Below are 26,756 nucleotides of genomic sequence, written 5' to 3' on the forward strand. Positions count from 1 at the left end.
GCGCCTCAATTGCTCAATTGCTTGGGCGTATATAGTAGGGTGGGGGAAAGATGGGACACCTATTCGTTATATTTTCTTGTCCTATATGGTAGTAAACAAAAATACATTCGAAGAATTATAAAACCATATCCTCACGACTCCCATAGATAGTTGTTAATTGTTTAAAACACGATCAGAATATTTTGATATTATGTTCTTAAAGATGTCCCATCTTACCCCATTCTACTATATACAAATAATGAGTAATGTAGACGTGAAAAACAAAAAGGAAAACGTTAGCACCAATTACGTAGCTCTGTTTATTAAAATTGGTAAACTGGCCAGAGTGTTGATCACGTTTAACCCCCAAAACTAAAGAAAGTCGCATCAAACGTTCTAAATTATGGTTTACAAATGCTCAAAAGTGTAGAAGTAACAACAACAGCGAAAACATAAGCACCAGTGTAACAGCATTCGCACATCGTTTAAAAGGATCAGAAAGAATTCCAAAGTAGCTCAAAGTAGTTTATATTGACTGCTAACAATTATCGCAACTATAGAATCGAGTCATACGTTATAAATTACAGCATCAAAATGCTTAGCACTGCACACGAAAACATCAACAAGTAAAACACAGGCACCAGTGTGATACCGCCGCTCACACATGCTTTATATTTCTCATAATTAAGTTCTCTAACAGCGCAAACTTGGTTAAGTTGGCACTGCTTATCACAAGTTGCAAAGTTGTACGACACGGAATTGATCTCAGAAAACTTTTGCAACATCTTTGTATCTTCTGATGTTTGATCCGAAACGTCAGCGGATGCGAGTCTCTTGCTTAATGCATCCCATGAGGAGGTTGTGAGGTCCGGAAGTTCAAAAGCAGACGTTGCTCTGTATTCTTCTAGCCAGTCTGCTCTTCCGTTATTATTCGCGTCCGGTAGGTTTAGATAATACTGTACGTAATCCTGTAAAATGTGAATTGGATTTTTAAACTGTATCTTGTAAGTACGCACTTAACCCACGGGGATATAGCTTCGAGGCTCGGTGCTGCTACTTTTTTATGCCATAGAGCGGTCACTCATGGCTTGTATAATTTGTCAGTCGTACACCAAAACATCACCCACATAGTTACATATATTATGTGGTAAACCGGCAGCACGAGGTGCATGAAACAGAATAAAACCTGTGGTTTAACGACTATCGTTGTCTCACCATACGAGGATAAATAAGTTACATACATGGTAACTTGTAAGTGGGCACGGAGTGTATGAAACAGTACACCTGTATTATAACGACTGTCGTTGCCCCGCCATACGAGGATAAATAAGTTACATACTTGGTAACTTGTAAGCGGGTACGAGGTGTATGAAACAGAACACTCGTGTTATAACGACTGTCGTTGCCACGTCATGCGAGGATAAATAAGTTACATACATGGTAACTAGTAAGCAGGCACGGAGTGTATGAAACAGAACACCCGTGCTATAACGACTGTCGTTGCCCCGTCATGCGAGAATAAATAAGTTGAATACTTTAACTTAACTTTATCCATTTTTTGACCACAGTAAAATATACAGTAAATACTACTTTGTCTATTTTTTATCTTTATTTTAAGTAAACCTACCGTTGGTATCATAGTCGTAACATCGTATTCAAACAACCTGACACCGGGGTTGTTCGCCCCATCCTTAGCGCCTGGTAGTGTCGTCATCCATGGTGTAACGCCTGGAGCTATCAGTAGGTTGGATATCTGTATGGGGGTTGTATGTAGTTATATAGTAGGGTGGGGGATGGACACCTTTAACACATAATATCTAAATATCTGGATCCACGGCCTACTAGAGATATGTTTACACCCAAACAATGGAAACAATGGGATAATAATGATGGTTGTGACGTAAAATAGGCCTTCTAATTTCAAACGTAAAATGTGAATTATCAGGCCGTATCTCTAGTAGGCCGTGCTGGATCGTGTTTGAACAATTAACAATTAACGGTCTATAGAAGTCGTGAGGATACGGTTTTATAATTCTTTTAATGTTCTTGTTTACTACCAAATGACGTGTGTCTTATGTTGTCACCGAAACGTAACAGAGCGAATTGATTGTTTAAAAAGGGCGGCTCCGTACCAGTATGTATTTTAAATATGGTAGGGTGGGGGAAGATGGGACACCTTTTCATCCTATTTTTTTCGTCCCATTTGGTAGCAAACAAAGAACATTCAGTGAATTATAAAACCGTATCGCACGACTCCCATAGACCGTTGTTCATTGTTTAAAACACGATCAGGATATTTAAAGAGTATGTACCAAAGTTGTCCCATCTTCCCTACTATATATATTATATAATATATATACTTACCGCTTTGTTATTTTCATCATAAAACATTCGAAACGTATCCGTATGATGGTGGCCGAAAAATTGTCCGATTATGACATCACTGTATCTCCTTATGATGTCGACATAACGTTCATTGTATGACGGATAAAACCAGTATTTGTAATCAACTAATTCAAAATGACCGGGTGGCACGTGACCGATGACGTATACCTACGTAATATATAAAAGTGAATTATAATTCTGTTTCAAATTTGAGTCCGCCACGCTTTCATTTGACAATTTCCCTTTTGTTCGGGCCATGAGTCCTTCGATTTGGGCCAGAGTTGGTACATTACCGTAACATTGTATATGCACATTCTATTCTATGGGTGAGATCCTACAGTGAGGCACGCCATGGGACCTGAGGTTTAGGCCAGAGTTGGCCATTACCCCAACATTGTATATGCACATTCTATTCTATACGGGTGAGGTCCTATTATAGAGTGAGACACGCCATGGAACCTGGGATTTGGCCAAAGTTGGCTCATGGGAAATTATGTGCTAAAGGTGGCCCGTTTTCCCCCACCCTACCTACTATATGATTAATTTCAACTCCTACCTTCGCCGAGCCCGTCCTTGCTTGTTGAAGTTGGTTTTCAAACCACTTGAAATAACTCCCAGGATCCCCAGTACCATTCACACCATGGTTGCTGGTGTACCACACGTTTGTATTGAGGGAGATTAAGTTTACTTTCGTGGCAATTTCTACACTGTATTGGCCAGCTGTAACAAATAAATGAATAAAAGTAACTTATTTGTCCTCGCATGGCCGGGCAACGATAGTCGTTATAGCACAGGTGTTCTGTTTCATACACCCCGTGCTCGTTTACGAGTTACCACGCATGTAACTTATTTATCCTTGCATGGCGGGGCAACGGTGGCGTGCCACACTGTAGGACCTCACCCATATAGAATAGAATGTGCATATACAATGTTGGGGTAATGGGCCAACTCTGGTCTAAACCTCAGGTCCCATGACATGCCACACTGTAGGACCTCACCCATATAGAATAGAATGTGCATATACAATGTTGGGGTAATGAGCCAACCCTGGCTAAATGCCAGATCCCATGGCGTGCCTCACTGTAGGACCTCACCCATATAGAATAGAATGCGCATATACAATTTTTGGACAATGAGCCAACTTTGGTCTAAACCCCAGGTCCCATGGTGTGCCTCACTGTATGACCTCACCCATATAGAACAATTTATGACAACATAAATACTAACTTGAATTGAACATTTGGAACTGCTCCTCTGTCATCCAATCTCTCCAATACTCAGCTACATTAGACAGTATATAACTTGGTCCCGGAGGTATTTGGCTTTTGTGATGGTAGTCGTGATTCCCGAGGCAGGCGTGGACTGTCGTGTTAGGGAAAGTCCCCTTTATGAGATCGGTCAAGTTACGAATAGTTTCAAGGACCAACTCCGTGCCCAAGTATTTGTCCTCGTCTGATGTATGTAGGGTATCGTCTCTGTGAAGTAAAATATCCGTGAAATTATAAATGCTATTTATTTTCTTCGCGTGGCGGACAACGACATTCGCTATAACACGGGTGAGGGTGGGGTGGGGAAAGATGGGACAACTTTTCATTCTGTTTTCTCTTCCCATTTGGTAGTAAACAAAGACTACGACCTATATACTTATTATACTAACCCTGTCCATATGATAAAGTCCGGATCGCCTTCGATATTCTTCATTGCACTGATAGCCGACTGTACAAGTCGCCATGGTGAGTCGCATCTGTAATTACAATATATGGTTCAGATTCTTTAGAATATATGTAGGAATATTCAAATGAAGTTTATCAAAATGTGCATTGTTGTTTCTTATAATGTTCCCCTGTCTTGTCATGATCATGAACGCATTATTGAATGAATGTTACTTATTTATCCTCGCAAGGTGGGGGATACAACGGTCGTATAGTTATATACAATATATAGAAATATAAATGGCCAACGAAGGTACGTGTCTATGCATATCATTACATGTATTTACGAAATACACTTACAGTAAACGTAAATTATTCAAAGATGCAAACTTAAGCATTTTAAAATGCGTTTGAGTGGGCACACGGGGTATAAAACAGAACACTCGTGTTATAACGACTGTCGTTGTCCGCCATGCGAGGATATATAAGTTACATACGTGGTAACTCGTAAGCAGGCACGAGGTGTATGAAACAAAACACCCGTGTTATAACGACTGTCGTTGTCCGCCATGCGAGGATATATAGGTTACATACGTGGTAACTCGTAAGCAGGCACGAGGTGTATAAAACAGAACACTCCTGGTAAAACGACTGTCGTTGCCCCGCCATGCGAGGATGAATAAGTTATATTCATTCAACCTGTAATCGCCGAAAGGTCCAGCGTCCATCGTGTTCTCACCAAACGACGAAGGACAGATAGTGTTAGCATCAATCTTTGTTTCGTCATAATAGAAATCTAGATGTAGATCCGTGACGTGCCAAAATTTTCCATTGTTTACCCTGGCGTGTAATGACGTCACAAATAGAAATGACGTCAGAAGTAACGTGACTTCATTTGATAAAAACTTCATATTTGTATTTAGCACTATAAAAACAGAGGTAGATTTAATATCAAATAAAAACGTTCTACTGTTTGAATGAATCGTTGAAATTAACGACTGTAACATATAGTAGGTTGGGGTAATATGGGACACTTTTCTCTCTTTTTTTTCCTTTTCTCATTTGGTGGTAAACAAGTTAAAATCAAAGAATTATAACTCCATATCCTCACGATTTCCATCGGGCGTTAACTGTTTAAATCATTGTCAGGATATTTGGATATTACGTGCTAAAGTTGTTCCATCTTACCCCACAGTAGGCTACTACTTATTTAACCTTGCATCGTGGGGATTCTACTAAGCATAAGTTATAACGCGTAGGTTGCGAATAGGCTGACGCTGTTTTAACGACTTCCTCATGTGTAAGTAGGAACTATATTTACGCTATGCTTCATATATACGTATAGTAAACTATATGGAACCTGTTCTATACTGGGTAATGGGCAAATTGTGGCCTAAATCCCAGGTCCCATTGGGGTGCCTCACTGCAAGACCTTACCCATATAGAATAGAATGTGCATAAACAATGTTGGGGTAATGGGCCAAATCTGGTCTAAATCCCAGGTCCCATGGCATGCCTCACTGTAGGACCTTACCCATATAGAATAGAATGTGCATAAACAATGTTGGGGTAATGGACCAATTCTGGTCTCATTCTCGATTCGTATTCTGACATCACCCATACAAATAGAACTTGGACTAAATATATATGTATGTATATGGAACTACCAGGGTTATTTCACTACGGAGGCGGGGTGCTGTACAAGCCAACCAAGCCAATATTTTTGAGAATATCTATAAAAGAATAAAATTAACTTGTCCCATCGTCGTGGGCGGTAAACGACAGTCGGTATAACACCTTAGTTCTGTTTCCCTCGTGCCTCGTGATTTTGTTTTTGTTTTTTGTATGGCTTACAATTTCGACAATGCATTAAAAGTGACTATTGGGTTGGAACAATTGCCGTTTTGCTCAATGACGCAACTTGACTGTTGCACACACCGTCTCCAAAGCAACGTTTAACAGGAAATCGAAAATCTTTATTCAGTATATGCATATAGGGATATCAACTACGTTTAAAAGTTACGATGTGTGCATAGTCTCCACCATGTAGATACCAGCTGCATACGCCTGTAAGTAACTGTGCTGTAACTGTACAAGTACTAGAATTACAAAACACAAAATACCAACTTCTATACAAGTACCAGAATACTTTTCACATTACTAAAACCTAACATAACATATAGTAGAGTGGGGAAAGATGGGACACCTTTAGCACATAATATTGAAATATCCTGATCGTGTTTTAAACAATTAACAACGGTCTATGGTAGTCGTGAGGATACGGTTTTATAATCCTTTGAATGTTCTTTGCTTACTACCAAATGGGACAAGAAAGTAGAATGAAAAGGTGTCTTAACTTCCCCCAACCTACTATATTACATAACTTTTTTATCTCTTCGAATGTTTAGCTACCCGTAATAACTAGCTGAGAAACAAAATCTAGCAGTACAGCATTGCACACGCACATCTGCAAACCTCTTTCTTTCTACCATTTGTTGGCAACCATGCTGGCACACCTTATACACATGCATGCGTTGTATACATTCAACATATGCTGTGACCCTTATGCTTAAATGCAATGTTTGTTCTTGGATTAATAAGTAATTGAACGAGATTTAACGTGTTTGCTCTGATTTGCGCTACTCATATTTAAGACTTAGACCACTCAAGTATAAATATTTGTTTTTGTGTAACGTTATCGGTCATATATTTGATTAGATTTTTGTATTCAAATAAGTAAATGACTTTGTACAATGTTTTAGGCCCTTCTTCAAATTAGGTGTGCAACAGAACGCTTGCGTGTTACAACGACTGTCGTTGCCCCACCATGCCATCAGAATAACAAGTTACATACGTGGTAACTTGTAAGCAGGCATAGAGTGTATGAAACAAAACACCCGTGTTATAACGACTACAGTTGCCCCGCCACACAAGGATAAATAAGTTGTATACATGGTAACTAGTAAGCTAGTTTCATTCATTCACCTAATTGTCTGTCCCCATGCGCATAAGGAAGCAGTTGGTATTTTATAATACCCTGTCTCATCCGCCATCAAATTTAATGAGTCATCATACGTCATCGTATGACGTCATATGTTATGGAAATATAGACTTTGGTTTCATATATTACATTATGCCTGACACAACAACGTCATCTGTACTACTTATTTGTTTTCCTCATCAGTGGGCATCATGCAATATAACATATAAACGCCTCGCTAAATCCTTTACCAGCAATACATTAAGGATATATATAACTTTATGTAGGCAGTATATCACAACCCAATTAACTTCTAAACATACTATCCTCGTTATTTCTGTTTTCGGACCAGATTATAATTCTCTGGCATACAGTTGGAACATAACATTAGTTTTATTTCTTCGAATACAGCACAGAAAAGGACAAAACTAATTAAAACAAGAAAAAAGGGAATCATAGCAGCAAAAGAACAGCCACCATGAAGATATTCTTTATTTTGTTGTTTGTTATAAACTCAATAGAAGCAAGGTCGCTCATGCCGAAGTCGCTGGTGGTTGTTGACTGTGGTATGTAGGAATACAATGTAGAATATAATGCTTGTTGATTATAGGTCTAAATATATGAGGGCTGTGGTGTATCCCATTCTATATTTCTGGTATATGAGCTATATTCGTAGGATGGGAGGAGAAGGGACATCTCTTTCATTTTATTTTTTCGTCCCATTTGGTAGTAAACAAAGAATTATGAAACCGTATCATCACGAATCCCATATATAGACCGTTGTTAATTGTTTAAAATACGATCAGGATATTTATATATTATTTGTTAAAGGTGTCCCATCGTACCCCACAGTACACGCATATCGTAGATTGCTAAAGCATGAATGACAAATCACGTTAAACGCCGTAGAATTCTTTTAAAATGACATGTTTTCTGTTTAAAAACTTATTTTCCATTTTTTCTATTAAACGGGACGATAAAACAGAATGAAAACTCTTGTCCGGACCTACCGCATTGCTAGTTATAGCTTTGTTGTTCTAGAGCCTCGTTCTCGCTTGTCAATATCGATATCACCCGATCCAATGGTTTTCAGGCAGAAATTTGAGATCACAATAAAGGCATGGGCAAGTATGTACATTACGTTTATCAATCATGAAAAAACACAAAAAATAATCACCCACAAAGCTACATGCGTGGTAACTCGTAAGCAAGCACGAGGTGTATGAAACAGAACACCCGTGTTATAATAACTGTTGTTTTCCGGCCACACGAGAATAAAGCGAGTTACATTCATACAGGTCTTAATTACCAGAAGCTGTGGGGTAAACTTGATATTTGGGGAGGGAATGCTCCCGGCAATACAACCCGATTGTTATCTTTACATTCGAGTTTGTGTGGGAAGCATGGCTTCAGTTGTACCGGAAGACTCGGTGGTATGTGAATGTAACTTATGCCCCAATATACCCCCATACAACTACATAGTATAGGGTAGGCGTAGGGGAAGATAGGACACCTTTTTAGCCCATTTTCTCGTCCCATTTGGTGGTAAACAAAGAACATTTAAAGAATTGCTAAACCTCCTATATACCGTTGGTAATTGCTTAAAACACGATCAGGATATTTGGATATTATGTGCCAAAGGTGTGCCATCTTCTCCCACCCTACTATACTATACGGTGCTATAATGTAATATTTTGACGTTTTACAACACCACAGATTACTTGTTCTTCAAACGCAACTACCTCAATAAACTACCGTTCCCCGGTTTCTATAACATTTCTATGAGCATATACTCCAAGAATGGCCGACGATTGGTTTGCGGCAGATTGCAATTACCTGTAATTGAGAAACCGTGAACTCTACACATTAAACTATACACACAATTTGACCAAGGATTACCATACCCAATTTATTACTTTAAACATTTTTGAAACGATTTTTTATAAGAATGTAAATTTTTATCTTTGCGGGATAGCAACAGTCGTTATAACACAGGTGTTCTGTTTCATACAGCTCATGCCTGCTTGCAAGTTACCAAGTATGTAACTTATTTATCCTCGCATTGCGAAGCAACCACAGTCGTTATAACACGGGTGTTTTGTTTCAAACACCTTGTGCCCGCTCACGAGTAAGCCAGAGAAATAATTAGCCTACCAATTCTGCAGTTTTGTGGTTGGTAGGATACGAATGTGGTTGTTCCGCAGTTATTTCATTTTATTGTTTTATTTGTATATTTGTATTTATGTATAGTGGGATGGGGGAAGTTGGGACACCTTTTAACTCTATTTTATCGTCCAATGTGGTAGTAAACAAGGAACATTCGAAGAATTATAAAACCGTATCCTCACGACTCCTATAGACCGTTGTTAATTGTTTAAAACACGATCAGGATACTCGGATATTATGCGCCAAAGGTGTCCCATCTCTCCCCACCCTACTATATTATTTTGTATAACAAAGATTTATATATTTTCATTCAACTTATGAGAGGAATTCCTGTCAAACAGAAAACACACATACCACTCCCTTATCTAAGTAACCTATTAAAGTGTGGTGTAACTTTTCAACGCGAATAAATTAAGCTTTGTAAAACTGAAAAGTTTATAGCGCATGTCATCACAATGTAGTGTGCCTCACAGTAATTGCGTTAATGATTTTAAACCATGTTCACCAAGCGAAACAGACAGACTCATAAATGTAGTATCCCAGGGGTTTTGATGGGTAATCGACTTTTCTGTTCGGTTCGTCGTAGAAACCACTTCGCCCGTTACTGTTCTAAATATAGATCTCATTTAGACTTACAGGTCAAAAAAAGCAATTAAGTGGCGCCTTAAATTAGGAGAGTTGTATTTTTTGTAAACAGTGCCGTTCTAGTTACGTTGGTAGTCCCCAAACAAAAACAGTGTTTCTATGATTTATATTTATCCAACTTTACGCATGGTTGGTTTTTGTTATTTTTATTTTAGTAAGTTTTTGGAAAGTTTTTAATATTTCAGTTGTTTTAATTTCTAATTTAAGCCAAAATACGAGTTCCTGTATTTTCATGGTTTAAAATTTTAGGCGCTGGTAAAAAATCCCTCATATGTTACAGATTAGGCTGGTGGAAAGTGTTAGTGGGTGGTATAGTTAGGGTTCGGGGTTACATGAGTCAGTACTAGTTACGTTTACCGGTCAAATAACATAGGAAGAATAAAAGGCTCACTAGCACCAAATCTTATGGTTTTACCAAATATTCGTGTTAGAGGTTGGTGGTTAGGGGGTTAGTGGTTAGTAAATAAGGTGGGGGAGGATTCTTCATTAGCACCTTTATAGTTTTACCAGTATATGATATTGTTTATATACAGTATGCAGAATTTTAGTGTTTTTTGTAACATTAGTTATATTTAATAATGCTGCAGGCAAATGACGATGCACAAATCGGGGTGCACGGCCCAAAGGTGCAAAATAAACTTGGAAAATGTCCTTTTATGAAGAAATTAGACCCAGTTGGTCAAACTGATGAAACTAATCCAAATGTACCTTGGAAAAAATGTGGTAACACCAAACAAAGAAGAAGCAAGTCATGCAGAATGATGTGTAAAACAAAGAAACAGCAAAGCTTATTGAATAATAAGTGTAAAGTTCAAGAAAAAGTTTGCTGCATTAAAAATCGCATTGGGGTGTCAACATTTTGCCGAGCTTTCCCGTTTCACCTGATTTTCAATAAAGAGTTAGAACTTCTGCAAGTTGGAGTTGCTTTCTTGCGCGTCTTGTCGTCAGATAGAGCAGCAAGTGTGGTTTATGGGAAAAAGTCAAAATTACCACGAACTTTATTTAATGACCAATTTTCAATCGTGTCGCCAGCTTTACAAACCAATGACGTAACTTTTGAAACTCTGCTTCAATTTGTAAATGAACCGTTCACCATCCAATTAAAGAAACAGGAAAATCCAAGCTCGCAATATAGTAACACCCCTCTTATGGTAAGTTTTGTATACTGTTGTCGCTAAAAGTCAATTGCATTTGGGGTAACATCCCAGAATCCCAGGTCTTCAACCAAATCCCAGGTCTTCAACAAGTACCTTATCCACAATAGAATAAAGTGAAGTGAATTACATGTTAAAAGTAGCCGTATTATTGAGTAGTTATAATATGATATGTTACGTGCCAAAACAAAGTTTGGACATACCATTTGTAATGAAAGCGGAGGGCTTAAACTTGTGTGTGTTTTAAAAGGGGAATAAAGGTTAAGAAACTGCTGTATGCCCTACCATACTATTTGTGCCAAACTTTTAAAATGCAGTTGAACCAGCAATAGTTAGACCCTAGACGTATAATCTTATATCACAAATCTAACTTATTGCTCTGCTTATCTGCACAACAGGTTTGGCACCTTATGTGGGAAAAAAAGTTGCTAAAATTGTGAAAATAATCGCGTAAATAAGTTTGTGTACATTTATTTGTGTTTTCACTTTTGACAATAACATAATATACAGAAGATTTTTAATGACTGCTGTCTTTAGTGGTTTTAACTTTTAGAGGAAATAATTTTTAAAGTTATTTCAAATACTTTCTAGTCATGCGGATGTTCTCCAGAAAGCAAAGACAATATCTCTACACAAATTATTTCTGTAACTATATCTAAATAATAATCTCTCAGTTTATTGATTTTATTTGCATGTGCGGCCTATTTAAATTAATTATTTTAAAACATAAAATATACAGTGTTATTTCAGGTATACTTATTGTTTAAAACAGACAGAATAGCATCTCGCATATCATATTACTATATTAGATTGCTCAATATGTGTGTTGGTTTATATTTAGATAATAAATCTGTAAAACAAGGTATTTAAAGCACATTTGTTGTATATAAAACTGTAAAACTTACATGATTCTTGTGCCTTTGTGGTCTGTATACCATATACAAAACAGAATTATATATAATAATAATAATAATAATTAAAAATAGTTGTAAATTTTTATTATTGTAAATTGTATGTCTTATTTTATATGTTATTTATAATATTTAATATTTACAAATCTTATTTTTGCACTAACAAGTTATTTTTAATGAAAAATTATTGCTATATGGCTGTTAGAACATGCTGTATAGCCTATTTCATATTCCATATATTGCCAATTGTTTAAATTACAACAAAGGTGTTTTTAACAAGTTCTCTAACGAAGTGAGAAATTTAATTAAGTCTTATTGGTGTCTGTGGTCCTTTGAGAGTCCCTGATTATGTTAGTTGCAACGTACTAATCCAGTGGTGGCTTAGATGGGATTATTGATTCTTACCTACATGGTATCTTGTCTTGCGTGTGTTGCTTGCTTGGGGGATTTTAATTCAAGGTGTTTTGTTTGTTGCATGATTGCCACTTTAAAAAAGGGTTGGATTCTATTTGTTGGTGCTTAATTGTTGTTTATAATTAGGTTTATTATTGTTCAACCATGGCTTTATATCAGTTAACTTAGGCCTGTCTCGTTATAGAACCTCACCCGACCCATATATAAAAAAACAAAACGTACAATACAAGTTTCACCAAATATTGTATATACAGCCTATATCGGAAAGTTTGCTACTTTTTGAGGTCATTTGGTAAATAAAATTTATAATTTTACTAGAAAAGCAATTTAAAGTAGGCTATTACATTATACCTTGTAAGCTGTAATGGTGGCAACAGTAGCCTCTTGCAATACCATTGAAGCTGAAAAACCTGATACTTTTTTATTTAACCTATATTTGCTTCTTTATACATTAGGGGATGGACATCCGTGGACAGATGGTTTATGTTGAAGAGAGCAAAGCCATGTTGTTCCTTGGATCACCTAACTTGAGGAAACTTGAGGAACTGAACAAAACAGGGATGTTCATTTCAGATATTCCAATACACGATGCCACGCGTGATGTTATATTGGTGGGGGAACAAACTACAGCGCAAGAAAGCTTGAAAAGAAGGATGGATAAAATTAGGTTGGTTTATTATTCTGTTGCTGTTGCCATTTATAATATTAAGCATAGTAATATAATATACAGCTTTTCTAGTCTTCTCGTAATAGCGTTTATTTTTGGTATGGCTGACAATTTAGACAACCCATTAGTGACCACTGGGTTTAAGCAATTGCTGTTAAGTGTCTTGCACAATGACACACACGCCCACAATGGTGGCAGCGTCAGTCAAAATGACATGGTAATACAATTGGCTTTGCCAATATCATCTATTAATTATTAAATATTAGTTGGTGTAACTTTGTGTTGCTGTTGCTCATATTAGGCATAGCGTAGAAAAACCATTGGTGGCCTCTGGATTTGAGCAATTAAATATCTTGCCCAAGGACACATACGTCAAAAATGACATGGTTTTACAATTGGCTCCTGCTTTTACAAAATTCATAGATAAACAATCACCCACAAAGTAACCTACGTGGTACCTTGTGGGCAGGCATGAGGTGTATAAAACAGAATACCCATGTTATAATGACAATTGTTGCCCTTTCATGCGACTATGCGAGGATAAATAAGTTACATACGCGGTAACTTGTAAGCAGGCACGAGGTGTATGAAACAGAACACCAGTGTTATAACAGCTGTCATTGCTCGCCATGGGAGGATAAAGTAAGTTACATTCATTCTTTCATTCATAAACATGATATAACGCAGAGGGACTTTGGAGGAAAACAACAACGCATTAGAGCAAGAAAGAAGGTTAAACGTTGATCTTCTTTATTCTATCTTCCCTGTTGATATTGCTGAAGACCTTTGGTTGGGAAAGCAAGTTAAAGCACGACAGTTGCAGGTTTGGCATTGAATTTATAAAGTATAAAACCATGGGGGAGGAGGGAACACCTTTAGATATCCAAACATCCTGATCGTGTTTTAAACAATTAACAACGGTCTATAGGAGTCGTGAGGTTACAGTTTTATAATTCTTTAAATATTCTTTGTTTGCTATTAAGTGGGACGAGAAAATAGAACCAAAAGCTGTCCCATCTTCCCCATTCTATTATATGTTAATGGCTTAAGTATGAAATTAAAATCTTAACCAATCCTACTTTATATATCTTACAGGATGTGACGATGTTGTTTTCTGACATCGTTGGCTTCACTTCCATCTGCGCGACTTGTACGCCAATGGAAGTTATTTCAATGCTGAGTAACTTGTATGTTCTGTTTGATAAACAATGTGGAATATATGATGTTTATAAGGTTTGTACCTGCTGTGAATTATACAATAACTGTTATAAGTCAGCAACCATTAGATATGTACTCCTTCTCTTTTTAATGTTTTACAAATTAATTGCCAAAGATTAACGACGAAAGTTAAAAGTGAGTAATATTTAGTCATAAAAATATGGCTGTTATATTTGTTAAACTGACCAGAAGTCCATGATTTATTTACATTGATAAGTGGCTTTTCTTCATTGCGAATAAACAATGTAACAACAAATAGCCAAGTAAACATATTGTAGGGCTGGGGAAGATGGGACACTTTTTTACTCTATTTTCTCGTCCGATTTGGTAATATACAAAGAACATTCAAAAAATATAAAAGTGTGTCCTCACGACTCCCATAGACCGTTGTAATTGTTTAAAACACGATCTGGATATTTGGATATTTCGTGCTAAAGGTGTCCCGTCCTCTCCCACCCTACTATATAAAGTTCAAGTTTTCTGATACATTAATTGCAATATGTTGACTGTCCTACAGTATTGTGCAAATACGTTTCACAGTGTAGGTATGTATTATATATATACTTTACCATAAAGGTTGAAACCATTGGCGATGCTTACTGTGTGGCTGGTGGTTTACATCGGGTCACAGACACACACGCACACCAGATAGCTTGGATGGCTTTGTTTATGATGAATTGTGCGGGGACAGTATACACTCCAACAGGGCTGAATATTTCGGTAAGTATATAATTTAACACATATTAGGATCCAAGGCTTGATGGTACCATTAATAGTGTATGTATCCCTCGGCAAGACACTTAACAATTGCTCCAACCCAGTGGTTACTAATGGGTTGTCAGCCATGCATAAGCACTTAGGTCTTTCTGGTAACTTGTGATCAGGTATGAAACAGAACACCTGTGTTATTACGGCTGTTGTTAGCCCGCTACGCAAGGATAAGGAAATTACTCTGTAGTTATTATATACTCATTATCATTGTTATATCTCACAAACTTATTTGAAACACACGTTGATCTGCTGTTTTACACTTTTAACAAAACATTATCTTATTCATTCCAGATGAGAATAGGCGTCCACACAGGTTCTGTAGTTACTGGTGTAGTAGGGACACGAATGCCTCGTTATTGTTTATTTGGTAACAATGTTACTTTGGCAAATAAGTTTGAATCTCACAGTGAAGCTGGTCGTATTTATGTCAGTCCTACTTCATACAAGTAAGTAATAAACTGATTTGATGATTCAAAAGCGGGCACGAGGTGTATGAAACAGAACACCAGTGTTATAACGACTGTCTTTGCCCTGCCATGCGAGGATAAATAAGTTACATACGTGGTAACTCGTAAGCGGGCACGAGGTGTATGAAACAGAACACCAGTGTTATAACGACTGATTTATGTATTAGATTAATTTGTTTCTGGGGTAGTTAGTCAACTTGGTATATGGCACGTGGCATACCTCAGTGTATGACCTCACCCATGTAGAATAGGCTAACTTATTTAAGCTTTAATTCTAGGATTAAAGTAAAAGTTGACATTTTCTATTTCCCTTAAATTGTAATAGATTAATGCTCATGAAAAATAGAAATGAGATGCTGTAAGCTGTACATAAAAATTCAAGGTAAAGGAAAGTCAGAACATAGCATCAAAACTAGAGCCGTTACAACAGGCTTAGAAACATTTAGTACAGTTTTTAGAAGTATTAGTAGCAAGGCATTATATATTCAGAGGTTAATTTAACTTATAGTTAATAAATGTGGCATAAAGATGCTTCAACGTAAGTTGTAACTTATATTTAATAAAGGAAGATATGATCTAGTAGGGTGGGGTAAGATGGCCGATGTATATATATACTAGGTTGGGGTAAGATGGTTCATGTTTCATTCTCTTTTATCGTCCCATTTGGTTGTAAACAAAGAATATTTACAGAATTATATAACCATACCCTTTAAAATGCCGTTGTTAATTGTTAAAAACATTATTTAGAAATATGTGTTACCATGTGCTTACGGTATCCATCTTACCCCATAATACTATATATGTTATTGTGCTAAAATGTGTATTTTGTTGTTGCAATAATACCCATTCTTACTTTACCAATGATACATTATGATGTCATAAAGGTTCCTATGTAAGGACCCAGGGTTTAAGTTCACACCACGCCCAAGAGACAAGCTACCAGCTGGCTTCCCATCTGAAATACCTGGCTGTGGATATTTCCTTGATGAATACACACTACCTGTGGATGAGAAACTAATCAACCAACTCCATTCAGATATCTCATCAAGGAAGGATAACGGATTGCTTGAAACAAACTTATAAACCAAACAATTTTGAATGACTTGTCTTATTGTCACCATGTTATAACATGTACCATGTGGGGACATTATGTGATTTTTCCTTAGCATAAATAATACAGTAGGGTGGAGGGAGATGGGACACCTTTTCATTCTATTTTCTTGTTCTATTTGATAGCAAACAAAGAACATTCAAAGAATTATAATACCATATCCTCACGACTCCCATAGACCGTTGTTAATTGTTTAATACACGATCAGGATATTTGGATATTATGTAAGTAAGGTGTCCCGTCTTCCCCTACCATGCTATATATGCTGTAACCTTTAACTTTAACCACTGCTGATTCCTGCACTTTGCACTTTATTATGATTCCAATCAAAATCACTTTGCACAAACCAATCTTCTTCAGTTTAACATAATAACTTCATTAGAGCGAAATAGGAAATTTCTTTTATTTTTTATATCAAACTTTATTGTAGTAATTGTGTTATTTTCTTTTGGGATTTACACATTAAGTATACACATGCACGAGGTGGGAATAAATGTAACTTGTTTATCCTCACATGGTGGAAAACGACAGTCGTTATAACACGGGTGACCTGTTCCATACACTTCGTGCTTGATTACGAGTTACATGTATGTAACTTTGAGTATTCATAACTAAATTTACGGTTGTATGAAACAGAACACCCATGTTATAACGTCACCCACCACGCGAGAATAAATAAGTTAATTTATTCAACCACCTAAATGTAGCAAATTCATTTTCATTGCTCTTTATGCACTAAACTTACTTTATTCATTTCATCATAAATGTTTCGTGATTTCTTCATCATAAATAATCATGTGAAACCTATTTTATTTGTGATTTCGTATATGATTCTCGTGTTAGCTGTATTTCATAAATTTCGTGATTCGTTTTATGTGATTCATATTAACATTCATATGATTTCAGTGTTACTGCACACGTGATTTTTGTAGTAAATTAATGATACAACTATTCCATACATTTTAAAACGGAATTACTGTCTTGTAACCAGAGGATACTAAATTCGAAGCTCGACGCTGCTACCATTGTGGACGTATGTCCTTGGGCAAGACACTTAACGGTAATTGACTTTTAAATCTGTTTGTCTAAAATTCTACTTCATTTCTGTAATTAAACACTGAAGAATAAGGGTTCGAGGCTCGATGCTACCACTATTGTGGGTGTGTATTCTTGGGCAGGTCACTTAACGGTAATTGACCTAACCCAGTGAAGTTAAACTATGCTCCATTACAAATAGTTTTCTAACTGTTATATATCGATTACATGGCGCCATGGTATAGTGGTTAGCGCGCCTGCCTGTAACCCAGAGGTAATGGGTTTAAGACTTGACGCTGCTACCATTGTTGGCGTGTGTCATTGGGCAAGACACTTAACGGCAATTGCTCCAACCCAGTGGTCACTAATGGGTTGTCTAAATTATCTGCCATATTTAAAAAAAAATCACCCACAAAGTAACATATACATGGTAACTCGTAAGCTGGCACGAGGTGTTAAACCCGTGTTATAACGACTGTCGTTTTCCGGCCATGCGAGGATAAAGTAAGTTACATTCATTCAAAATGATGCTATTATGAATGCGAAACACTAAAACACAAAGGTTTTCCTTCATCGTCGCTTTCTTTGTATTTGATTGATTTGTTTACTTTACCCTGCGCTATATTCATACTACGACGTTATTAACAATATTTCCCTATAAGAAGTTTTCATCATGTCTCGTAGGAATCACTGATCAATTATTTCTAAACATTAACTTGACCAACCAAATGCAGAGTTTTGAATTTTAAACAAACGCTCAAGAGAAAATCGTATCATAAAATGGGCCATCATATGTTTGTATTAAAAACAACACAGTATTACTTAATGTATGTTAGTAAGGTGGGGGAAGACGGGACGCCTTTCGCACAAAATATCTAAATATCCGGACTGTGTTTTAAACAATTAACAACGGTCCATTCGTAAGAATCGGTTTTATAACTTATTGAATGCTCTTTGTTTACCACCAAATGAGACAAGAAAATGGAATATAAAGGTGTCCCATCCTCCCCCACCCTACTATACGTAATCTCTTACGTAAAAAGCTACGTAAAAATACACGCAGAGTATATAGAACACACTAATACACCAATCTAAATATGCAGGAAGGTTATATAAACTAATAAAGGGGTTATAGTAATGTGGGGTAAGATGGGATACAATTTGCATATAATATCCCATATTTCCTGATCGTGTTTTTAACAATTATCAACGCTCCTTTTAGTGTTGTAAGGATACGGTTATATAATTTTCCCAAAATTCTTTGTTTCCTACTAAATGGGACGATAAAATAGAATGAAAACATGTATCTTCTTACCCCGCCCTACCATACTATAATACACTCGGAGTTGTTATATCGTAGCTTATTAAGCCATAATAACTTTCGGGGGAGGAAGTTGCTGGACTTGTGTAGTTGTTGTTGTTTGTCCTTGGTCCGCCGCTATAAATATAAATATGTTTTAATATAAGTTGGTACCGAATACCAGCACAGTGAATACGGGTTCGAAACTCGACGCTGCTGCCGTTATGAGCGTATGGGTTTTTGGGTAGAACACTTATGAAACGTCCCATAGCGGCAATTTATAACATCTGTGTTAAAACGACTGTCGTTGCCCCGCCATGCGAGGATAAATAAGTTACAAACGTGGTAAACTTAAACTCGTAAGCGGACACGAAGTGTATGAAACAGAATATTCGTGTTATAACGACTGTTGTTGCCCAACCACGCGAGAATAAATAAATTACATTCATTCAACTATCGACAAATGTCCCTCATTTACTATGTAATTCTAAAAGTAACAAGTCGTATAGTAAGGTGGGGGAAGATGGGACACTTTTTAACTCTATTTTTTCGTCCCATTTGGTAGTAAACACAGAACATTCAAAGAATTATAAAACTGTATCCTCACGACTCCCATAGACCCTTGTTAATTGTTTTGAAAAAAACATCAGGATATTTCGATATTATGTGCTAAAGGTGTCCCATCTTCCCCCATCCTACTATATTCATATTCCAACTTACCTGATATAGCTACGAACGCAAACCCCCATATAATACTCCATACCCAGCCAATGAAGAAAAATACCAACGCAATCTGTGCTAACCCAATCCAGAAGTTAATACAGAAAGTTCCAAACCGACTTCCACCGGATTCCCCAACATTACCACAGCATAGCACGCTGAAGGCTGCAATAATGGTGCCTAAAAAATAACTTTTTTGAGTTGATGGTAAAAAAAATAAACAAATTTAAAGAAACATTTTTTGGAAAAATAAAAGGTGTTTTTTAAAGGAAAACAATACTTAATTAGGGGAAGGGAGGCAATAAAGTATTTGCTTTACGTTTTACAACAAAAGTGTTCGTTATTTAAACAAAATATACATAAACATCGCTTTCAATGGCGTACCATATGCCGTTCTCTTTGAAAGAACTTCTCTTGAAAGAACTTCTTTGAGAAGTGGTTTTATTAAACTTTATTCTCGTAAAGAGCCTTGAGCCTATTTAGCATATAAGCTTCGCACAAAAGTCGAGAAGATTGTGCTAAAAAAACGCCCATTGTTGGCTGATTATAATACACGGTTGAATGTGATTGAAAACTAAATATTTGTCCTGTAAGTTAAGCAAGTCCAGACATGTGTATTATACTCTGCGAATTTTATAAAGAGACAATCGGGTATCTTTGGTTACTTGTTCGGCGTCGTGGAAAATGGTTAGGTGGAAAGGAGTACGAGCTGTACAACATTGTTGGCGTATGTGTTATTGAGCAAGACACTTACCGGCAATTGCTCCAAACTAATGGGTTGTCTAATTGTCAGTTATACATAAAAAACAACCAAACACAAAGTTACATACGTGGTAACTTGTAAGTGGGTACAAGGTGTATGAAACAGAACGCTCGTGTTATAACAACTTTCATTGCCCCGCCATGCAAGGATAGATAAGTTACATACGTGGTAACTGGTAAGCTGGCATAGGTGTATGAAACAGAACACCCGTGTTATAACGACTGTCGTTGCTTCGCTGCCCAAGAATAAACAAGTTCCATTCACTCACCAATTCCCGGCAGGATAAAGTTGACAACACACAGAAAAATAGCCAATGGCATTGGTAGTTGGGGAATGGCTTGTCGCATTCCGTCCATAGAGCTATTCTTGTTTACAACTGTAGTTTGCGTAACATACTGCGGCTGTTGGGGGCCCATATTCTGCTGCATTTGAGGCTGAAATCCCATATTCTGTTGCATTTGTGGCTGCTGAAACCCCGTGTTCGGTTGCATCTATATTGAGGTTTTATAATGAGGTGTAAAGTTATAAATATCTCACATCAAAGTCATAGCGTTGGGTGGGGCAAGACGGGACACGGTTACAACATAATATCCAAATATCCTGTTCGTGTTTCATGCATCAGTTATATATGTGATTACATTCATTCATTCTTTTAGGACTCGTTGGCGCAATCATATGAACAAAAGTATTTTGCTAATTATTTCATCACTTTTTAAACAAAGCTCCACGCATTAACGATATAAAGGTCCAAGTACTGGCGCATTCCCGCATGCTATATAGTAGTGAGGAGGAAAATGGGACACTCTTTCATTCTACTTTCTCACCCCATTTGGTAGTAAACAAAGAACATTCAAACATTTATAAAACTGTATCCTCACGACCCCCATAGACCGTTATTAATTGTTTAAAACACGATCAGGATATTTGAATATAAGTACTGACGCATCTGCATATTAAATACGATGAACAAAAACATTCGATAACTTACCTCATGCGACATTGCATATCCGGGTAAAGCTGTTTTATTTTCCTCTGGGTTTTCCATGTTTGTCGTTTGGTATATGCTCAAACAATATAACAGGACAGTAACTACGAGTTACCTATATCCAAAGCAATCATATATTACACAGTTAAACATATATAGTAGGGTGGGGAAGGCGGGACACCTTTAGCACATAATATCCAAATATCCTGATCGAGTTTTAAACAATTAACAACGGTCTATGGGAGTCGTGGGGATACAGTTTTATAATTCTTTGAATGTTCTTTGCTTACTACCAAGTTGGGGGAGAAAGTAATCATGAAAAGGTTTCTCATCTTCCCCCACTCTACTATAGAACAGTATAAATGCAAATAATAAGTGCGTGACTTGTTAGAAATCCTAACAAGCCTTTAGGTAGCTTCCCTAATGTTTCACACGGTATGACAAATTAAAACCAAAATGTCTTTTGCCAAAATTAACGAAAAACCTTGTGCTGGCAAACGTTTAAAAGCAACTGTTCGAAACGACTATTACGCAACAATTCACGTAAAGTCGGCATACAAAAATATTGTAAACAGATTATTGCACATTTCACTTAAATAATCAGACATAGCTTTTAAATACAACCTTTCCAAATGCCTATTAAAAATAGAAAAATACTAAATTTAAATTTGCACTTTTTGCCAAAAGTTTCAAATGCATTGTTTAAACTCCTATATCATAGCAGCGTATCCCAATCTAACAGCCTGAGGCAAACGGTTTTTCATTTGGAAACCGTCACCACAACAACTATAACGCCAACGCGAGCCTAAAGAACATGATATCCCAGTTCGCCAGAACCTTTGTGTCTGGACAGTTTAATTCATTCTATTTTATCTTTTTCTTTCAAAATACGTTGGCTTTTGTTCGTGAAGTTTGCTTGGAACGCAGGATCTATGTTAAAGGTGACTGTACACAGTATCCGGAATTCGTCCGTTTTGTCTGTTTTGTCTGGATTTCGTTGCCGCATGCGGAACTCGGCAATGGGTTTGCATACGACTTCGCATGCTAATACGCACGCCGGATACTGTGTACAGCCACCTTCAAGATGGTTTATATTTTTATTCTTTTTATCGTCCCATTTGCTTCGGAAATACATTATTACCGATATGTTTGACTTTATATTTTTATATATTTTTACTTTTTATTCGATTTATTAATCTTCAGAAACATTCAATAACTTTTGATACCTGGTCCGCGGTCACACGGTGTAATCTATACCATCTTAAAAGTAATCCGACACACATGTTGGCTAGAACAAACACAAAGCACAATATGCGTGGCTTGAAACAATATATAGTAGGCTGGGTAGGATGGGAACTGTTAGCCCATATTTTCCGGTCGTGTTTATAGAATGAGTAATTGATTAAAACAGTATACGGCGGGTCTTCTAATTTCGTATAAGTGGGCGCAAGGTGTATGAAACAGAACACCCGTGTTATAACGGCTGTCGTTGCCCTGCCATGCGAGGATAAATAAGTTACATATGTGGTAACTTGTAAGTGGACACGAGGTGTATGAAACAGAACACCCGTGTTATAACGGCTGTCGTTGCCCTGCCATGCGAGGATAAATAAAGTTACATACGTGGTAACTTGTAAGTGGGCACGATGTGTATGAAACAGAACACCCGTGTTATAACGACTGTCGTTGCCCCGCCATGCGAGGATAAATAAAGTTACATACGTGGTAACTTGTAAGTGGGCACGAGGTGTATGAAACAGAACACCCGTGTTATAACGACTGTCGTTGCCCGCCATGCGAGGATAAATAAGTTACAAACGTAGTAAATCGTAAGCTGGCCAAGGTGCATATGAAACATAACACCCGTTTTTTAACGGGTGTCAGTGCCCCACCATGTGAGGCTAAATAAGTTATACGTTTATAATACAAAATAGCATATACAAAAACACAAAGGGTAAGTTAAAACACACGAATCGTTTTTTAAAGTTGCCAATAGCGTTGCTGAAAACGGGTCGTAGCGTAAATAGCTTCACCATTGCATAATTTGGCAAATATTTGCTGTTATTTAGGATTTCTATACGAAACCACAGTGAACAAAATATGAATCGGTGTGAAATTTATTTCTTTTTCCTTGACTTGGCTAACTCCCTTTCAACCATGTGTAGGTACTTCTTTATGTTCAAGTCTATAAATAGAATACGTTTTAAAATTAGGTATGGGGTATTATAGTAGCGTGGAGAAAGATGGGAAACCTTTAGCACATAATATCTTAACATCCTGATCGTGTTTTAAACAATTACCAACTGTCTATGGGAGTCGTATAAGAATACGGTTTATATTCTTTGAATTTTCATTGTTCACTACCAAATGGGACGCCCTACTATATACAATCCTTTTTTGAAAGAAGGTTGAAAACAACAAGGAATACAAAAAATCTATCTCCAAAAATATTTACTCACAAAGTAACATATATGCCAACTCGTAAGTGGGCACGATTGCCCCGCCATGTGAGGATAAATAAGTTACATACGTGGTAACTCGTAAACGGGCACGAGGTTTATGAAAATGAACACCCGTGTTTAACGACTGTTGTTGCCCCACCATGCGAGGATAAATAAGTTACATACGTGGTAACTCGTAAACGGGCACGAGGTTTATGAAACAGAACACCCGTGTTATAACGACTGTCGTTGTCCGCCATGCGAGGATATATAAGTTACATACGTGGTAACTTGTAAGCGAGCATGAGGTGTATGAAACAGAACACTCGTGTTATAACGACTGTCGTTGCCCCGCCATGCGAGGATAAATAAGTTACATACGTGGTAACTCGTAAGCGGGCACGAGGTGTATGAAACAGAACACCCGTGTTTAACGACTGTTGTTGCCCCGCCATGCGAGGATAAATAAGTTACATACATATGGTAACTCGTAAACGGGCACGAGGTTTATGAAAAGAACACCCGTGTTATAACGACTGTCGTTGCACCGCCATGTGAGGATAAATAAGTTACATACGTGGTAACTCGTAAACGGGCAAGAGGTTTATGAAACAGAACACCCGTGTTTAACGACTGTTGTTGCCCCGCCATGCGAGGATAAATAAGTTACATACATATGGTAACTCGTAAACGGGCACGAGGTTTATGAAACAGAACACCTGTGTTATAACGACTGTCGTTGCACCGCCATGCGCAATTTACATTCATTCATTCAATCTGATACAAACGATATCCAAACCTATCGGTTCGTGTGAGTATTCCTTTGCATTCTGCAAGTAATATCTTGATAACTCATATTCACGTAGGTAGTAGCATGCCATCCCAGCCCTCATTAATGCTTTAACGTTATCATCTCGTATATCAAGAACACGTAAGCAATATTCTTTAATTCTTCGGTAAGGAACTCGCTCTTTGTGCATGAGACAAACTAGAATGTAAATTGTAAATTCAGTGAAAGATTTAGTAGAGTAAGGGAAGACGGGACACCTTAGGCACATAATAACCAAATATCCTGATCGTGTTTTAAACAATTAACAACGGTCTATGGAAGTCGTGAGAATTCGGTTTTATAATTCTTTGAATGCTCTTTGTTTACTACCAAATGGGACGAGAATACGGAAAAAATGTGTAAACAAACTTGATAAATTACGGGATATTGGGATTGGTAACATGCATCACAATTTGACATTATTGGGAGAAGGTTTTCTGTATTGTTGAAATACACATTGGCATTTTACGTTTTGCCGCAGTAGTTCGCGCGTCTGCCTGTAGCTCAAAGTTCAAGACCGGTGCTACTATTGTGATCGTATGTGTCTTTGGGCAAGACAGTTAACGACAATAAGTTTAACCCTGTGGTCAATAATGGGTTGAAGTAATTGTTAAACATACTTTAAAAAAAATAAAAAATAAACCACCCACAAGTTACATACATAGTTCCATACGTGGTAACTTTTAAGCAGGCACGAGAAAAACGTCTGTTGTTGCCTCTATACTCGATGATAAATAAGTCACATTCGTTATCCGGATGTCACTTTATATTTTAAACTGATGTTCCATCGTTCGTTGTTACGCACGCATAACATTTATGAACGTATCGCTTACAGTAAATACACCATGGCTTTAGTTTCAGGTCATCTTATACTTTCGAGTAACACCTGGGTTTATAATCATATTTTGTCAACATATCAGTTATTACGATCGTAATTCGATAAACTGGCCCGTTGTATATATGAATTATAACTGTTCATGCCTATTTCCAACACAATAAAATTTCTATTTCATTTACTTTATTAATTTTGTAAGTTGTTTATATAGTAGGATGGGGAAAGATGGGACACATTTAGCACATAATATACAAATATCCTGATCGTGTTTTAAACAATTACAACGGTCTATGGAAGTCGTGAGGATACGGTTTTATAATTCTTTAAGTGTTCTTTGTTTACTACCAAATGGGACGAGAAAATAGAATGAAAAGGTGTCACATCTTTGGGCCATTGATATTCCAAGATTTTCAAAGGGGACCCCGGTGTAAAAAGGTTGGGAACCCCTGTTTTAGACCGATTCGAATTTCTAAATTTAAAAGCGAGGTAACTCTATGTTTACGCAGTAATCGAGTCTTTGTTCGTGACCTACGGCTTAACTAAAGGACTTGTAAGGACCACTTGCTGGCAATTAGGGATTAAATGAAGTGCAAATTAACTTGTACACGATCAACAATAGCTTTGTACAAAGAATTTTAAGTGTCTAACCCCTTGGTTGGGCAACTATACTCAAATAAGGGCACGAGAACACCTTTAGTAATTTTTCCAACGACGAAAATAAACCAATATGATTGATTGCTACTTTTTTACAACGTATGGCGGCGCAACGAAAGTCGTTATAGGCTACACAGGTTTTATACACCTCGTGTTACCACGTATGTAACTTTGTGGGTGATTGTTTTCTGTATGGCTGATAATTTAGACACCCCATTAGTGACCACTGGGTTTGAGCAATTCCCGTTAAGAGTTTTGCCCAAGGACATATACGCCCACAATGGTAGCAGCGTATATGGAGCCGGTCTATATAGTATGTAGTTATATAATAGGGTGGGGGAAGATGGGACACCTTTAGCACTTAATGTCCAAATATCCGAACCGTGTTTTAAACAATTAACAACAGTCTATGGGAGCTGTGAGGATACGGTTTTATAATTCTTTGAATGTTCTTTGTTTACTACCAATTTGGACGAGAAGATAAAGTTAAAAGGTGTTCCATCTTTCCCCCACCCTATTACCCTACCGTATATCTCTTGTACCTGCTAGGTTCAGAAAGCAATCTATCTCCACTGCTTCTTTGATCTCTTTTAATTCACTCGGCATCACTCTAAGTGGCATCTTATCTNTGTCCATGGATTCGAACTCGGGAACTCCAAATAACCCCTTCGTCA

The 26,756-nt window shown here is 37.2% G+C and overlaps 5 protein-coding genes across 6 annotated transcripts in view; 2 read left to right on the top strand and 3 right to left on the bottom strand.

Annotated features, from left to right (window-relative positions):
• Positions 1 to 285: 285 nt before the first annotated feature.
• Positions 286 to 4,962, bottom strand: LOC100186484 (acid sphingomyelinase-like phosphodiesterase 3b). Its single transcript, XM_002121975.4, has 7 exons — positions 4,716 to 4,962; positions 4,022 to 4,108; positions 3,592 to 3,839; positions 2,921 to 3,084; positions 2,344 to 2,532; positions 1,607 to 1,732; positions 286 to 947 (listed from the first exon to the last, which is right to left on the bottom strand). Exons 1-7 carry the CDS (start codon positions 4,925 to 4,927, stop codon positions 561 to 563), a joined length of 1,413 nt encoding a protein of 470 aa, XP_002122011.1. The 5' UTR covers positions 4,928 to 4,962; the 3' UTR covers positions 286 to 560.
• Positions 4,963 to 6,946: 1,984 nt separating this feature from the next.
• Positions 6,947 to 8,992, top strand: LOC113474414. The gene is made up of 4 exons (XM_026835390.1): positions 6,947 to 7,562; positions 8,038 to 8,124; positions 8,295 to 8,429; positions 8,713 to 8,992. Exons 1-4 carry the CDS (start codon positions 7,475 to 7,477, stop codon positions 8,850 to 8,852), a joined length of 450 nt encoding a protein of 149 aa, XP_026691191.1. The 5' UTR covers positions 6,947 to 7,474; the 3' UTR covers positions 8,853 to 8,992.
• A 1,346-nt stretch (positions 8,993 to 10,338) lies between these two features.
• On the top strand, positions 10,339 to 17,493 carry LOC100178591 (guanylate cyclase soluble subunit alpha-2). 2 transcript variants are annotated; one of them, XM_026835692.1, is made up of 8 exons: positions 10,351 to 10,958; positions 11,553 to 11,606; positions 12,742 to 12,953; positions 13,641 to 13,776; positions 14,049 to 14,186; positions 14,748 to 14,891; positions 15,234 to 15,388; positions 16,294 to 17,493. In XM_026835692.1, the coding sequence occupies exons 1-8, from the start codon at positions 10,386 to 10,388 to the stop codon at positions 16,490 to 16,492; spliced, it is 1,611 nt and encodes a 536-aa protein (XP_026691493.1). In that variant the 5' UTR covers positions 10,351 to 10,385; the 3' UTR covers positions 16,493 to 17,493. The 2 variants fall into 2 exon arrangements, with proteins under 2 accessions (XP_026691494.1, XP_026691493.1); XM_026835693.1 differs by lacking the exon at positions 11,553 to 11,606 and having other exon boundaries at positions 10,339 to 10,958; positions 16,294 to 17,488.
• Positions 17,494 to 18,127: 634 nt separating this feature from the next.
• LOC100180956 (protein SPEC3-like) lies at positions 18,128 to 21,531 on the bottom strand. Its single transcript, XM_002122385.4, has 4 exons — positions 21,327 to 21,531; positions 20,607 to 20,829; positions 19,576 to 19,755; positions 18,128 to 18,993 (listed from the first exon to the last, which is right to left on the bottom strand). The coding sequence occupies exons 1-4, from the start codon at positions 21,381 to 21,383 to the stop codon at positions 18,920 to 18,922; spliced, it is 534 nt and encodes a 177-aa protein (XP_002122421.1). The 5' UTR covers positions 21,384 to 21,531; the 3' UTR covers positions 18,128 to 18,919.
• Positions 21,532 to 23,075: 1,544 nt separating this feature from the next.
• LOC104265982 (tetratricopeptide repeat protein 9A-like) overlaps positions 23,076 to 26,756 on the bottom strand; it is a 7,975-nt gene continuing 4,294 nt past the window's right edge. Inside the window, exons 5-6 of the mRNA XM_009861219.3 lie at positions 24,564 to 24,752; positions 23,076 to 23,508 (exon numbers count right to left, since the gene is read on the bottom strand). Coding sequence (XP_009859521.2) covers positions 23,441 to 23,508; positions 24,564 to 24,752 — 257 coding nt within the window. The 3' untranslated portion in view covers positions 23,076 to 23,440. The remainder of the gene's footprint in view (positions 23,509 to 24,563; positions 24,753 to 26,756) is intronic.

This window comes from Ciona intestinalis, chromosome 8 (genome assembly GCF_000224145.3).
Source record: "Ciona intestinalis chromosome 8, KH, whole genome shotgun sequence".
Lineage (NCBI taxonomy): Eukaryota > Metazoa > Chordata > Ascidiacea > Phlebobranchia > Cionidae > Ciona > Ciona intestinalis.